The 17,287-nt window shown below is 39.5% G+C and overlaps 1 protein-coding gene across 1 annotated transcript in view; it reads right to left on the reverse strand.

Annotated features, from left to right (window-relative positions):
- HEPH (hephaestin) overlaps window positions 1-17,287 on the reverse strand; it is an 80,528-nt gene that overhangs the window by 32,527 nt on the left and 30,714 nt on the right. Inside the window, exons 14-18 of the mRNA XM_081278315.1 lie at window positions 16,244-16,391; window positions 13,140-13,352; window positions 4,415-4,628; window positions 2,398-2,537; window positions 1,489-1,620 (exon numbers count right to left, since the gene is read on the reverse strand). Coding sequence (XP_081134441.1) covers window positions 1,489-1,620; window positions 2,398-2,537; window positions 4,415-4,628; window positions 13,140-13,352; window positions 16,244-16,391 — 847 coding nt within the window. The remainder of the gene's footprint in view (window positions 1-1,488; window positions 1,621-2,397; window positions 2,538-4,414; window positions 4,629-13,139; window positions 13,353-16,243; window positions 16,392-17,287) is intronic.

The raw sequence follows: 17,287 nt of genomic DNA on the forward strand, positions 1-17,287 counted from the left end.
TCCAATATCTAAATAATCACAAATCCTGTTTAATTTGCCTCATTGATCTTTTTAATCTATCTTTTCACCAGAGTTTCTCTCTTTTCCCCTACTCCAACTTTCATCTCTCTTACCATTGGAATTTTACACATTGCATAGCCTACAACTACAATTTCCTTTACCTTGATTTTCTTCCACACTACTCTTCACCCATATGCCTCTTATTCTTTATGTGAGCAGTTTTCAAAGTCCAGTTAGTGAACTAGCAGCATGAGCATCACCTGAAAACTTGTTTAAACTAGCAAATTCTTGAGTCTCATCACAGACCTACCTAAGCAAATAATTTGGGGATTGATTCCAGCAATATGTGTTTTAACAAGTGCATGATTCTGATACACAGTAAGTTTAAAAACTACCAATTTAGAAATCTAGATTTCAGCTGTGATACCATCTATTCTGGGAAACATTTTTTGTATATGGATTGAATCCAGGGCCTAATGCATTTAAAACAACTGCTGATATCACTGAACTATATCCCCACCATTTTTTTTATTTATCATGAGACAAGTTCTCCCTAAGTTGCATAGGCTGGCCTCAAACTTACAATCCTCCTGCCACAGCCTCCTGAGTCACCAGGATTACATAGTTATACACCACCATGATTGATTGGGAAACCATGCTTGATCATACAAATATTCTATTAAGTACCCTTTTCTCCACCTAACTATCACAATGTAAAACCTCCTATCTTTCACTTATTACACTGTATTATAATTACCTGCTTAGTTGTTTCTCTCATAATAGCCTAAGTTCTTTAAGGTAGGAAAAATAATACTTGCCACTATATTCCTAGCTTCTAGAGGTGCTCACATCATCTAGTAGGACTCCAGTAAGTATTTATTCAATGAATGAATTCATGAAGAGAATGTGGCCATGATTATGGTCACTCTACAAGATTAGGAGTTTAGTATGTGACTGGGGTTAGAATTAAATCTTTAAAGGGGCATGTACTTTATCTGTTGTTGGGTTTAAGTATAAATCTGTGGTTGGGGCCAGGTCACTCTCTAGATAAGATCAGGAGCTCACACTGGAGCCAAAGCTATGCTGTTAGAAACCTGAAATAAGAATATTAACCAAAACCATACCATACCCTGTTCTGGAATTACACTGAGTATTTCATAGAGAAAAATTCAGCCTATGGCCTAGTCTCAGTTAATATTCCTGGATCAGGTCTCTAAGAGTATTTTCTTTTTCAATGCTAGGTTTCAAACCCAATGCCTTATGCATGGGAAGTATGTATTCTACCACTGAGCTATATCCCCAGTCTTGGTGTGTGTGATTATGTGTGCTAGGAATTAGACCCAGAGCCTTATGCATACTGAGCAAGTATTGTACCACTCAGATATACCCCCAGCCTGCAAGAGTGTCATTTTTTTAAAGGATCAAGCCCAAAGACTTAAACATATGTGTTATATATCCTTTGTCCCTTCACTAAGTGTTCTCACTCACCAGGCTCAGCAGCCCGTGGCCAGCCAGTACCAGATTCTAGCACTCCATGAGCATGCATAGAGTAAGGGCGGCTGGCGTTATTCTTGAACACCACAGTCAGGATATCACCAACCTCTCCTCTGATAAGTGGACCTAGTACATACAAAAGAAATAAATTTTCATTAGTGGGAAGTGGAATAGGAAATGTTAAGAAAAGGAAGATATCTGGGAGTCCCTGAACAAGGATCTTCTGAGACTTTAAGTCATGGTTGGCTCCATTCTTCAATTAAGAGCCCTTTAACTGATACTGCTACCCACAGCATAAGGATACTTCAATGCCAAGATTATGCTTCTATTTACCCCCATTTTTCCCACCCCATGTCTCTACCTAATAATAGCTCAAGGCTCTAGATAATCAGAACTCTATGGAATAGTCGATGATAAGGATTTAGAGTTAGGCACAGAATGCTGAATAGCTGGGATCTCTTCAGAGGCCAATGGGTCCCCTTCTGTTCCAAGATAAGAATGAGGAAACCCATTAGACCCTAAAAAAGTAGAATAAGAAAAACTACTGTGATAATTAAAATGGCATGAGTGGGAATAACTGTTCCCTATACCGTTTTTCCATTTTTAATATACCTAAATTCCCCTCACCATTGCATCTTTAAAAATCTACCACCCTCAGAGACACACTATACCTCAAAGTTGTAGAAAACCTGGAAAAACTTGGTTCTAGTTGCTGCAGAGTTCATACTTCCCCTTTACCTTTAGTGCTTGTTTTCATGGCTACATCATAAAATATTATCATACCTTTTTATATTACCAAGAAAAATTGAGAATGAAGAATAGGAATATCATTCTGATATGACATAGCTCCCCTAGAAGGAGCTCAGGCTTCTAGACACTAGGAGGGAAATGCAATTTCCTTACCCAAAATTCCTAAGTGCTCCTCTGATCCAGACCTTGGCCGAGGGATCCTGAATGTGCCATCAGTATATTCCCTGAATACAGCTTTCTTGTATCTGGAACCCAGAAGTCCATCCTTGTTGCTCAGGAAAATGTGACCATAGCTAGAGGAATCCAAAGATAGCTATCAGCACCTGACCTTCAACCCTTCATTGCCAGATATGGGGAAGTTATGTCAGAACCATTCTCATATCACAAATGAAAGATGTGGATCTATTCTTTCTAATATCAGATTGTTCCCCACATTGGCTACATAACCAAAATTACAGATGGCAGGCTTCAGAATCATTTATGTTCCTTGTTTTCTATCATTCAGATAAAAATCTGTAGTACAATTAATATGGCAAAAAAACACTGGACTAAGAATCAGAAGCCCTGGGCTCTAGCTCCAGCCTTTATGAGGTCTTAGATAGAATTAATTTGACAAAGGACAAGGTACAAGGTGGCAGGAGAGAATTAACTACTGCTACTGCTGCTGGTAATGATAAAGAATGAGAAGAGATAGGAAGGAAATGAAATATTAACATATTTCTCCTTATGGGATGCTTTCCAGTTTATAAATAGCTTTATTATTCATGTCATTATTTGACATTCCAAATAGGCCTATGAAATAGGTGGTCTCAAAGGTGCACTCAGTAGTATGGAAGTGACAGGATATATCTAGAGACAATGTCAGCCAGAAAGAAAGCCAGGACTTAGAATCAAGCCTGCTGCCCCTTCTCTCACCACTTCTCATCATGTTCTTTTAACTATAAATTATAGATGAGAAAACCAAGGTTCAGAAAAGGAAATTTCCTTTTCCTAACTCCCACAGCAGGTTAGCAAGAAGACTTAAATTTAAACAACCAACATAATGGACAAGAATTGTCAAAGGGCAATAAGAGTGACAAGAACCAATGAGTAGAGATTGCTAATATGTACCTCAGTTTCCAGTCTCTCCTCCTTCCATTTTAGTAATAGAACCATCTAGGTTCTAGCTGAGCACATGGCTTTCTTACAAGTATGGCCATAGGAATAAGTTCAAGACAATGGGGCATGAAATAAAATTATGTATGCAACTTCTATTTACAGACAATGCTACTTGCCCTGACTTGATAGTCAGGAATGTCTATAAGCAGAAGAGACACTTTGGTCCTAGAGTTGAACACAAGTACTGAGGGTGACACAGTTTGCCTACCAGCCCTGGACTGCTCATATCAATACTATTATATAAACAAGAAATAAAATACTGGGGGTTTTTTTGGGGGGGTACCAGGGATTAAATTCAGGGACACTCAACCACTGAGCCACATACCCAGTCCCTTTTTGTATTTTATTTTGAGACATGGTATCACTGAGTTGCTTAGTGCCTCACTTTTGCTGAGGCTGGTTTGAACTCACAATCCTCCTGTCTCAGCCTCCCAAGCCACTGAGATTACAGGCTGTGCCACTGTGCTCTGTTTTAGACATTTTTTGCTACACAGCTTAGATTTTACCTTAATGAAGGAGCTTGAGGTATTTTACTTCTCAAAGAAATTCTCCATAAAATTTAATTCAAGTCCCAGAGTAAGTATTTACAGCTAACTAGAAGAATGGAGGCAAAGACTTAGAGGGGGAGAGTGTGAGCAAGGTCTTTTACTCTTCAGCTCCATAATAAGCCAAGATTTAAAAAAAAAAAAAAAAAAAAGCACTGAGCTGGAATTCAAAAAACCTGCATTTTACACCCTAGTCACAATTCTATTGCTATTGTTTTAGTAACCTTGGATAAGTGCCTCTTCCTCTCAGTTTCAGTACCCTCACCTGAAAAAAAAAAAATGTTTCCCAAGAAATTATGGGGGCTGGGGTTGTAGCTCTGTGATAGAATGCTTGTGGCATGGGGTTTGATTCTGAGCACCACATAACAATAAATCAATAAAATAAAGGTATTGTGTGCATCTACAACCAAAACAACAACAAACAAAAAAACTAAGAAAATATGATCTCTCCTTTTCTGACACCTTACCTGTCCTTCTCAGATTTGTTATACCATTCCAGTTCCCAACTCCTGTCAGGGCAATAGTCCCACTCCACCTCTTCTGCCATGATGTAGTAGATTCTTGCAGCTTGGTAGCGTTGACGAGGGCTGACATGGCGGCCAGGACACTGGGAGACATTGTAAATTGCCCTCATCCCTGCTTGTCGGTGGCTGCCTGCCTCGCAGTAAATTTCAAATGTCCCTAAAGGAAGATCAGAGAGAAAAATCTGAAACCTGAGAAGTACCCAGGGGGGGTCGAGGTTTCCTGCCTCTCCCTGGGTGTTCTGCAGAGAATGGGAAGTGCAGGATAAAGATCTTCTATGCATTAGATAAAAGTGTATTACAAGTTTGTTGAGAAAAATGAGCACATATATTAAGAACTCCAGCTCCAAATCTACACTGTCTGGGTTAGAATCTAAAGTCTGCCATTAGATATACCAATTCCTCACTGTTTGCTGAGGGCTTTCCTAGTTTTAGCACTTAAATATCCATATCCCTGTAAACCCCTCAGTTCTGAGCAAAGTGGGGTGATTAATAACCCTGTCACTTATTATCTATATAACCTTGCAGCAATTTCTAAATGTGTGTTTCAAGACCTTCACTAGGATAAATTTGCCTATTTCATGTGATTGTTTAGAAATAAAATTAATACATTAATGTATGTACAGTTCTTAGCACAGTGTATAGTAAATGTTTATTAAGCAAAGTTACAAATAAGTAAACAAAGTTTTATACTTATGATTCCAAGGATGGCATTGACCACAGGTTGTCTCCTTTTTCTGTCAAGTACCAAAGAAATAAAGGTGGGTCTGAATAGCTATTTAATAAAGGAACTTTTTAACCACAAGGATGGTTACATAAGAGAGCTTTGGAAGGCCCTTCCCTAGGTTTTTATAATAGAATGTTGAGATATTGGTCTTAATGTCTGTGTTGTGGAGTTGTCTGGACCTGATCTCAAGATTTTTATGTCAAGGACACACTTGAGCTCAGACAATACTGATCAAAAGAAGCTAACTTTCTTAGAACATTATTCACATTGTTCCTTTATATTGCTGCCCATTGCCTATCCCATCATGACAAACTCTTCTTCCTGGCTTTCAAAGCTTTCTAATTAGCTGCCCCCAAACTATTGACCCAGTACAACTTTTCAAACACTACTCCAAAGTCAACTATTGCTCCAGTTAAATCAATCTCTGACTGTTCCTCTGCCATATCTCATTCCTATCTGGGAATTTTCACTCAAGCTGTTACCCTCTTTCTGGAAGGCATCTGTTCACCCTACCCTCAAAAACTATGAGGACTCATTTATTCTCTAAGACCCAATTCATGTTTCATCTCTTCCAGAAAGCCTTCCCTGACTATTCCATCCCAAACTGACTCTACATTATTGGCCTCTCCATTCCTAATATACTTTATATCTAAAAAACATAGTTAAGGACTCAGTCATCCTGTCTTTTAAAATGTTCCCTTATACCAGGAATAGTGATACAATTCTATAATCCCACCTACTCAGGAGGATGAGGGATGAGGATCACAAGTTGGAGGCCAGTCTTGGAAACTTAGCAAAACCCTGCTTCAAAATAAAATATATTTTTTAAAAGGCCTATGTCCAGGAGCAGTGGCACATGCCTGTAATCCTAGAAGCTTGGGAGGGCTGAGAGTAGAGGGTCATGAGTCTAAACAAGCCTCAGCAATTTAGTGAAGCCCTAAAGCAACTTAGAGAGATCCTGTCTCTAAATAAAACATTTAAAAAGGGCTGCGGACATGGCTCAGTGCTTAAGTATCTCTGAATTCAACCCTTGGTACCAATAAAATTTAAAAAATAAAAATAAAATAAAAGGGCTATGGATGTTTCTCAGTGGTATATGTGTGAGGCCCTGGCTTTCATCCCCAGTACTAGAAAAAAATAGTCAATTACACTATTTTATATACACCTTGAAAGAAAAAGAGTGCTCACTTTTGTTTCCATACTTACTTTCAAACTCTATTTTTATTTTGACCTTTCCCATCTGTTCCATCACTAAATCCTATAAGTTATTCCATCAAAAATTGTCCTTTCAAGCTTGGCATGGTGGCACACACCTGTAATCCCAGCAGCTCAGGAGGCTGAGGCAGGAGAATAGCAAGTTCAAAGCCAGCCTCACCAATGGTGAAGCACTAAGCAACTCAGTGAGACCCTGACTCTAAATAAAATACAAAAAAATAGGGCTGGGGATATGGCTCAGTGGTTGAGTACCACTGAGTTCAATCTTCAGTAAATAATAATAATAATAATAATACTTTCAGTCAGATGCAGTGGGGCATGCCTGTCATCCCAATGACTTGGCTGACTGAGTCAGGGGGATCACAAGTTCAAAGCCAGCAAGCCAGCTGTAGCTAGTAAGGCTCTAAGTAACTTAGTGAGACCCAGTCTCAAAATTTGAAAAAATACAAATAAAAAAGGTTGGGGATGTGGCTCATTGGTTAACCACCCCTGAATTCAATCCCCAGTACCAAAAAAATAAACAAATAAATAAATATGTGTATGTGTGTGTGTGAAAGGAGATATATACAGTCCAAGCTACCATTATGTCTTACCTGAAAAACTGCAATAATCTCTCAATATCATCTCTGCTTCTTCTGCCATCTACAACCATTATCCACACAGGTGCTCTTTAACAATATAATCCAGAGCACATTGCATCTTTGCTTTAATTCAGAGTACACTGCATCTTTGCTTTAAATGCTCTACTCATACTCAGGATAAAATCCAAGCTTATGACTGTGTTTAGAAGGCCTTACATAGTATGACTTTCATCAACCTTTATAACCTTCCATCACATCAGTCTTCCCCTGGCTCACTAATCTCCAACCATACTGGCCTTCTTTCTGATCCCTGAACAAGCCATTATTGCCCCCCCCCCCGCCCCCGTAGGATATTTGAAATTGCTGGTCCCTTTGCTTAAAATGCTTTTCTCAGATTTTTTTTTTTTTTTTTTTTTGGTACTGAGGATTAAACCCAGAGTTGATTTACCACTGAGCCATATCTCCAGCCCTTTTTAATTTTATTTTGAGATAGGAAATCTCTAAGTTGCTTAAGGCCTCGATAAATTTCTGAGGCTGGACCTGAACTTGCAACTCTCCTGCCTCAGCCTCCCAAGTCACTGGGATTATGGGCATTTGCCACCATGCCTGGCTTGAACACCGTTCTCTAATGTAAGACTTCCATTATTTTATCACCTCACTGTATTTTATTGCCTTCATGACATATATCACTATCTGAAACTATCTTATTTTACTTCTGTGTTTACTGAGGCCATCCCCTAAGAGCAAAGATCATGTATCTTGTTTACTCATAAATATATACTGAGTGAATTAATGTGTGTGCCAAAAGGTGATTATATACATGGTCCAAACGTTATGGGTCAGGGTCTAGTGTGAAAAGAAAGTCTGATAATCACCTGTGGGGATAAAAACAAGTAGAGGACATTCTGACGAAGTCATATGACTTGGGTTAGACACATTATATGAATTTTCTCATGTGAGTATTTCTGTCCAAACCACTTTTTTTGTGTGGTACTGGGTATTAACCCACAGGCACTCAACCACAGTTTCACTAAACTACTAAGGCTGGCCTTGAACCTGTGATCCTCCTGTCACAGTTACCCAAGTCACTGGGATTATAGTCATGTACCACCACGCTGACTCCTTGAAGCCATTTTTTCCCCCAACACTCTTGAGCTCTTAGTTCTGAATGTTCTCCTACTGTTAATCAATTCTTTGCTTTTCCTTTATTCTGGCTTCTGTTTTCCTACATTCCTCTCAAATGTAGATTTCTGCCTTAAGTTTCCTTTCCTATCATTCTCCATGCTAGGACTTGAACAATTAGAACACCCAAATCTCTCTCTCCAGGCTTCACTTCTACCTTTAGATTCCAATCCACTAATACCTAATATAGATTTTTACCAAGAACTTAAAATTTAACATTCCCCCAGATGAATACTTTTTACCCAAATCTTACCACCTTATTATCCCTCCTCTGCTCCTGCATTTGTTCATCTAGCTACCATCACCATCCACGTGATGTAGAAGCTGAAAACCTCAGCCATTCTTTTGTCATGCTCATCCCCTCAGTCCTGTAATTTTGCTCCCAAATATCCCTTAACTCTGCCCTTCTCACCATTTCCATTGGCCCTGACTGTTGGCAGACTGTCATCATCTCTTTCAAGAGCCTTCTGCTGTGCTGCACTGGTTCTGATTCCTTCTGACTCAGAGCCATTACACATAGTATTCTATAGTAAACTTACAAAAATGAAAATCACATCCTGTCAGTCATTATCTTGATAAAAGAAATAAAATCTTTGATGGGTTCACATAGCGTAGAAGATTAAGTCCTAGCTCCTTTAGCAAGGCCCTCCCTCTTCCTAACTGCATCCTTAGTCACTTCCTATCTCTCTTATACCCTACATGTTCAACAGGGGTGCTATTAGCATTTGGTGTGGGATTTATTCTTCATTATTTAGGACTGTCTTACACATTTCAGGCTTTTTTTTTCAACATTTTTTATTTTAATTTTGATTAACGTGTATTAATTGTATATATTATTGGGGATTGGTGCAGTATTTCTATACATGCATACAGCATGCACTAATTAAATCCAGCCTCTTTCTGGGTGTGGTGCAACATATCTGTAATCCCAGGAGCTTGGGAGGCTGAGGCAGGAGGATTGCAAGTTCAAAGCCAGCCTCAGCAATTTAGCAAGGCCCTAAGCAATTCCATGAGACCCTGTGTCTAAATAAAATAGGTCTGGGGATGTGGCTCAGTGATAAAGCACCCCTGGGTTCAATCCCTGGTACCAAAAATAAATAAATAAATCCAGCCTCTCTTTATCCACCCTTCCCCACTTTCCCAAACCTACACTAATCACTATTCTATATTTAGGACAACTTTTGGACTCCTATCTTCTATATACCAATATCACCCCTACACATTTCCAGTCATTGTGATAACTAACAGTACCTCCACATTTACAAATATTATTTAGCATACTATCTCAAGTTGAAGCTCACTAAATCAAATCACTTGATTCAATCTTCTCTAGACAGGTAATGCTTACAAACTATTGCCCATAAGTTTCCTACTTCCTGTAAGGTCCTCCTCATCAACCACCCCCTTTCTTTGTCTGATAACTATTTATTCAAACTCAAGAGCTTAATCTGGGACTGGGGGAGTAGCTCAGTGGTAGAGTGCCTACCCAGCAGGCAGCAAGGCCCTGGGTTAGATCCCCAGCACCACAAAAACAGAAAGAAAACAAAAAGCTCAGTCTGAATGTCTGCCTTCCAAGCAGAGCTTCACTCTGCAAGAAAAATTTGTCACAGCTCCCCGTGTGTTACCATAACTCTTAGCAGATAGCATCATCGTAGCCTTCTGAATAATAATGTTTACATTCCTATCTCCCTTTCACATTAACTGTGAGCTGCCCAAATTCATCCTCACATCCTTAGTATATAAGCCAATGAGTGAATAGTTGTTTACAGTGCTTTGGGAAAATGTAACCAAAAAAGAAAGAGAAAATAAAAAGAAGTGAGAAAGAAAAACAGAGAAAATACAGAGAAATTCAAGTGGAAAGGAAAGAAAAGACAGAGAATGAAGGTAAAGGAAAAGAGAGAAAAGAAAATAAAGAGGTAGGCAAATGTGAAAGAAATAAAGATACAAAGAAAATGGAGAAAAGAAGGCAAAGGAACAAAAAGAGACAAGGGAGAAGAACGGAGAAGGGATATAAAGAGGAAGGAGAGAGAAATCAAAGGAAGAAAATAAAAGAGAGGTGAGATATGGGAAGAAGGAATTGGGACAAATAAGAAAGGAAAGATAAAAGAGATGAAAAGAAGTGAAGGACAAAATTAAAAAGAAGGAAAAACAAAAGACAACATGGGAGACAAATGAGTACAGAAAAAGAAATAGAGGAGAGAAGAAGGTTTTAAAAGGAAAAGAATAATAAAAAGAAAAAAAATATGGATAAAAGAAAGGGAAAACAAAAGAAGAGAGTAAAAAGGAATAGGGAAAAAAGAGGGTGGTAAGGCAGAGAAAAAATGAATAAGGAAGGAGTTCCAGGGTTTGGAGATATAGCTCAGTGGCAGAGCCCTTGCTTGGCAAGTGAGCAGGCCCTGGTTCAATCCTCAGCACTGTGAAAGAAAGAAGAAAGTAAGCAATAGAGCTCCAGTAGCAAAAGAGAGAAAAAGAAACTCTAATGAGGGTCCTGTGCAGTAATAAATAGTCTCTTTCTGCTGAGAAATCTAACAAGAATTTAGTGGAAAATAATATATTACAAGCTTTGACCTTTTTATCTGCCACTTTCCCTGACTATTAAAGCTCTAGTTATCAGTATAGGAAGAGCTGAGGTATTGTATGCAGGGTGATATTTTTAAAAAAAACAATATGTCATTTTTATTAAAGGTAGTATAAGTTTATTAAATTTAAGCAAAAAATATGATTAAAAATTAGTAACAAACCCACATAACTCAAACTCTTAATATTTTGCTGAATTTTTAAAGACATTTATTTTTCTAGTTTTTTAAACATATTCATTAGCATTCAACCCATAGCAGGTTGATTCTCAAAAGTGACTAATTTTTTTTAGGCTGGGTCTCAGTATTTTGCACAGGCTGGTTTAGAACTCCTAGGTTCAAGCCATCCTCTGACCTCAGCCTTCCCAGTAGTGGTGACTACAAGCATGCACCACCACATCTGGTCACAGTGATGTTTTTAAATCACCTCGGCACATATATACATTTGCTGTTGCCTATTACTACCTGTCTCTCCAAAATCCCAATGTCAGATTCTGGTCCTGGCTAATCCATTAAACTGGATTCTTTTGCCCTGTTTTTGGAGAACTAGTCACTATGGTCTCTATCTTAATCACAGAGCAAGTTCCCATGAGATGAATGGAGAGTTCTGATGTAAGAAATCATCTAGGAGTAAGAATCAACAGGATTTGAAGGAAGAGGAGTGAGAGGAGAAGCAGGAAAAAAATATAGCCAACATTTCTTATCTAAGCAAGTAATTTTCCCCCTCCAGGTCTCTGTCCTTTGCACCTATTAGTAAAATAAATGAATTAAGATGATCTAGAAGATACTCTACTAGTTCCAATATTCTATGACCTGGAATCTCTGTGAAAAAAAAAGAAAACTGTTTTAAAGGTCTGAAAATATAAAGAAAGGTATAAAAGGGTTTGTGCTTTTGCTAATAACAAAATCCAGGGATCTTAACCAAAAGTAACATTTCAAGCCTTTACTCTTGTAAACTCATCTTCTTCTTTTCCCTCTAGACTATCCACTATAATGGGGTTTGTTGTTGTTGTCGTTTAACTGAGAAGGAGTCTTGCTATGTTGCCCAGGTTGGCCCCAAATTTGAGGGTTCAAGTGATTCTCCCACATCAGCCTCCAAGTAGCTGTAGCTATAGGTACTCTGCCACCTTCCTTGGGCTACAGTAGGGCACCAAAATAATTTTATTCATTTAAAGTAAGAGTGAGCCCTGAGAAAGCATGTAGACCTGACTAGGGAGCTTGACTGGTTTTGCAGGAAGGCAATTAAATCTGGGATTTGGCTTTCTTATTCAGAAGCTCTCCACTCCTACCTCACTAAAATCATGTGTTCCTCTTGTTCCCTTCTGCTCCATTAATGCTATTTCTAATTTTCTAACGACTCTCTCTAACTAAGAAAATATCCCAGTAGATGAGAACCAATGAGGACTCAAGAAAAAGCTTCATGTTTTTGTCAAACTCAGAGCCAGGCTGTAATTATTAAATTGTTGAAGGGAATTATTTTCTTTAAGAATTGTTATTCCAAACATGAATAGAATTCATATGACTAAAATAAGTTCAGTAGGAACTGCGTAGAACTGACAGCTTTTTCTTGCAAACACTATCGCCATCTACTGGTTGTAAAAAGAATACACCTTAGGGACTGAGAAAATACTGCGGCATTATGAAATGCCAGAAATAAATGGAAGCTGGTGGAACATTCTAGTCACATTTCTTCATTAAAGAAGAAATGGATAAAAGGAGGAAAGGATAGATAAGGGGAGTGTGGGAAGGAATTAAGAAAAAATAAGTAAGAAAGGAATCTAAGAGTCTCTGTGTTCTGATTTCTGAGCTGAAACTGTTTACAGCACACACACATCTCTCTCTCTCTCTCTCTCTCTCTCTCTCTCTCTCTCTCTCCTCTCATCTCTCTCTCTCTCCCTTCTCTCTCTCTCTCTCTCTCTCTCTCTCTCTCTCTCTCTCTCTCTCCCTGTCTTTCACATACACACCAGAAATAGAAAAATTTGCAGAAATCCTCACAGAATATCGGAAGGGATAAAAGCACTTACAGGTATATGTCATTGGCCTTTCTCCCACTGCAAGGACTTTATCTATAAAATTTCTATGTGGTTAATTCACCTTCTTCCATGTAAGAAACTTCCCTGAAGCTGGGCAGAACCCTCACTTCTCTCCCACTATTCCAGGAAAGACCTTCCTCAACCTTCTCACTGTATCCTGCTTGCAGCTGAGAAGAGAAGCCAAATAACTAAAACACGGAGGACCCACTGAAGAAGGAAAAGAGAAAAGTATTCTGAAAATACTACCTTCAATATGCTACTTCTTTTTTCATCAAAAACCACCCCACCTTGCATCCCCAGGTAGGTCCTCAACTTAATAAAGCCTATAAGCCTAGGGCCACCTCTTAAGGTACTTACCAGGGTTATCAGGCTGCATGATGGCCATAACGAAAGAGTGAGGAAATAGCATGGCTGCACCTTTCCTCATGCCCTGAAGCTGCACGGTGTTGCCCTGGAACATGACCCCATGCACATCAGTCTCTGTGCCCAGGCCAAGCAGGTGCCAGGCCACTGTGTCACCCTTGCACATGTCCAGCCTGGGCAGGTTAGAGAACAGAAACCCATTAATGGCTGGAAAACAAAAACACAAGACAAAATGGGGAGATGAGATCAGACTAGTTGAACACTGGCCAGAAGTATGATATCAGTTCTGTACTATGGTTTCCTACAGCTTGAAACTTTCAGATAACCCTCAATTCCTTTGTCTTCTTCTCTAAACCAGTTTAGTTCTACTCAGAAATATCTGTCATTGGGATGGAAGCTCAGTTGGACTTTTTGGCCTCACCTGCCAACCCTCCTCCTTCACCACCACACACTGGCAACACTGAGCTACTCTGAACAACAACCACACACACATACACATATACACCCTAACCTCTCTTACTCCCACTCTCTGGAACCCTCCTCTCTTGATTTCTGTGGCACTATGCTTTCTGGTTCTCTGACACCTCTCTGACTGTTTCTTCTCCATCTTCTTCTGATTCTCCACTCCTCCAGAGTGTTTATGTCCCCAAGGTTCCATCTGCAGCTCCAAATGTCCTCTTCTCTGTATCTTCACTGCTATTGCCAAAGTTCTGGCCCTTATCCTCTCTGACCCAAACTCTTGTGAGAGCCTCCTCCTACACCTTTACCTGAGTTCTGTCCTCCTACCCTCTCACACACACACCATTGTCTTGTGAGCTCTGTTAGTCTCTACATCCCCAAGACATTAGATATAGTAGGTGCTTAGAAAACAATGGTTGACTTTTCACATACTGTAACCTCTGCCTGGAACAGACTGTACCTTCCAGTGTTGTTCTATGGCAATCTACTACTCATCTATCATAGTCTACCTCAAATATCATCTCCTCTGTGAAGAAGAGTTTATTCTCCCTCCCCCTAATTTCCATAAATTTTAACATAAAATTTGCATTATAACAATTACTACAGAGTCCAATGATTTACTTGAAAATCTATCTCCTGTACTAGATTGACCTAGCACATTTTCTGAATCTATATAACTGCATAAGCATCTGGCATGTTGTTTATACCAATTAGGTGCTCAGGAAATTCAAACTGGAATGCACTTGGCTTATAAAATTGACTTGCTTTTGCCAGATGATGGAAATAACCGGAAATGGGAACCAAGAGACAGAGCCAAAAGATAATACAATCAAGCTCATTCTCTTCCCACCATGTACACTCTCTCCACCCCCAAGACACACACAAAATACAGTAAGACCTGCTTCAAGCTGACCCCTTTTCTATATCACCACCTCCACTGGAATCAGCCTTAATGAGTCATCTTATTTGATAATCCCCTGGGATGCTGATGGGAACATTGCTAACCCCCTGATTCCTTGCCTGTAATGTTCTGATTGCAAACCTATTCAGTCTTCAAGACCCAGCTCAAGTGCTCCCTTCTTCCAGGAATCCTTTAACTTGATTGTTCCTCATTAATGTTCTCCTCCTCTGAACTTAAAAGCTGTTCTGCACAATTTAGCCACTTAATTATAGTCTGTCTTGGATTGTTCTATAATTGTTTCATGGGTGTTATTATTCTCATCTCATTACAAATTGCTGGGAGCTCCGTGGAAAATGGTACCATGTTTTCCCATTCATTCCCTCACCGGCCCACCCAGCCACCCACCCTTTCATTTGGTAGTTCGCTAATTTCAGTTAACATTTGCTATGTGTTAGATAACATAGAGTATGCAGAGATAAGCAACATACAATACTCACCTTTAAAGACTATACTCTAGCAGAAGTCAAAGTCATGTAACAAATAACTATAATAATGAGAAGTGTGTGGAACTTTATATTAAAATTATCTAATCAAAATACAATACTAGTTCAGAAGAGGGTGTCATCACTTCACTTGAGTGCTAAAAAGCAGTTACATGAGCTGGATATAATACCATAGGCCTGTAATCCCAACAACTCGGGGGGGGGGGGGATTGAGGCAAAAGGGTCAAAAGTTCAAAGTCAGCCTTATCAACTTAATGAAACCCTCAGCAACTTAGAGAGATTCTTTCTGAAAATAAAAATAAAAAGGGCTGGGGGTGTAGCTCATGGTTAAAGTGTCCCTGGGTACAATGTCCAGAATTGCAGGTCCCTCCCCAGCCCCCCCCAAAAAAAAGTGGTTACGTGGAAGACATATTTTTTTAGCACAAAAATAATGGCTTCAAAGAATGGACAGAATTTCTATAGGCTGCAGGCAAATATGTGAGGAATGAAAAAATTTTTTTAAAGTGCAGAGCACAGCATTGCAAAGGCATGAGATCGGCAAGATACAAAGGATGCTTAAGGGGAGAAAAACACCCAGCTGGGCTGGAGCATGGGAAATGGGAGCAAGGGTATGAGAGAAAAGGGAGAGGGATAAGATGGGAAAGGGAACTGGGGAATAACTCCGTGGTAGAGCATTCCTCTAACACACAAAGCCCTGAGTTTGAGCCCAAGCATCACAAAAGGTAAAAATAAAAACAAGCCAGGCATGGTGGTGCATGCCTGTAATCCCAGCAATGCAGGAGGCTGAGTCAGGAGAATTGCAAGTTCAAAGCCAGTCTCAGCAACTTAGTGAGGCCCTGTCTCAAAATTTAAAAAAAGGGGGGATTGCGGATATGGTTCCATGGTAAAATGTCTCTGATTCTATCCCCAGTACCAAAGACTTAAAAAAAAAAAAAAAAAGAAAAAGAAAATCAAAACTGTAAGGGTATCATCCCAGCATATAGTTCACACTCTCTAGAATATTCCTTATACATAATCCTCACCTCACCTGACTTTAAATATCCCCATACTGTATAACACAGGGCACAGTAAAAGAAGGCACTAAGAATAAGATCTCCTATTGTAGACTGAATCCCTCAATACAACTTGTGTCTCTGATGGATCTAACCAATGGAGTGAGTATTTGGGGAACTGGTCTGATTCGATTTTACTTGGGACTTCTCAGTTGTAGCCTAAGTCAAAAGTACTCCCCATACCATGCATCCGATTGGAGTCCTGGAAGCCGACATCTTCTGAGAGCAGTCGAGTATCCAACATAGCAGCTGCTTGATTGGTTTCGTTGTACCAGCTCTTGTTCTCATCCAACACAGTGAAGAGAAGAAAGAATTCTTTATCCACCCCTTTCTGCAGGCCCAGTGGAAGAAGGCAGAGGGAAGAATAGCAATGGTTTCAGCAGGTATGTACTTTGCAGCTGGAGATCCAAGAATCCCTCATTTTTCCCATTTCCTTTTCCAGATGAGTCAAGCCCACAACTCCTGCCCAGAGCTGCAATTATTGCTAGGCAGTTATTCCTCATGTTAACTTCAAATTGTAGATGGGAGAATAAGGTCAGAATAAAAAGCCTTGAGGGGAGAAATGCATGAAAGGAGCTGGGAAGAGGCATAGGGAGCAGCATTACAGAGAGTGATAGCCGAGAACCTGGAGACACCTGGGGAGAGGAATGACAGATAGTAGCTAGGAGAGCAGGCGAAGGCTCTGGAGGGAAATTTGAAAATAAAAGTAGTAATAATAATTGTTATAGTTCACATTTGCTAAGTGTTTACTATGTGCCAGACACTATGCTAAGGACTTTATATGGATTATTTGCATTAATCCTTACAGAATCTTGAGATTCCTCCACTGTTAAGCCTATGTTTTTGGAGAACAGGAAAGTGAATCAGAGAGGTTAAGTAATTTGTCTAAGGTTGCATAGCTAGAAATGGTGGGCTAGATACCAAAGAAAACTATCAAATACTACAGCACATTTAGGGGTTAGGGACAAATTTTAGGGGCCATTGAAGTGAGAAAGGGATAGGGAAAGGGACAGGGTGGAGGAGAAAGGATAGGAAAAGAAGAGGTGAGGGGAAGAAGACAGAATAAAGAGAGGGAGCAAGAGGGAGGAGGAGCAGAAAAAAGGAAGTGATGATGAGAGGATATGAAATAGGAAAAAACAGGTTAAAGAAGATGTATGTTTGTAATTAAAAAAAATAACATGCAAGGATAGCATGAAGTCTCCAATTATTAATTTCTGATGCAACAGC

Source organism: Spermophilus citellus (genome assembly GCF_964194105.1).
Source record: "Spermophilus citellus genome assembly, chromosome: X".
Taxonomy (NCBI): Eukaryota; Metazoa; Chordata; class Mammalia; order Rodentia; family Sciuridae; genus Spermophilus; species Spermophilus citellus.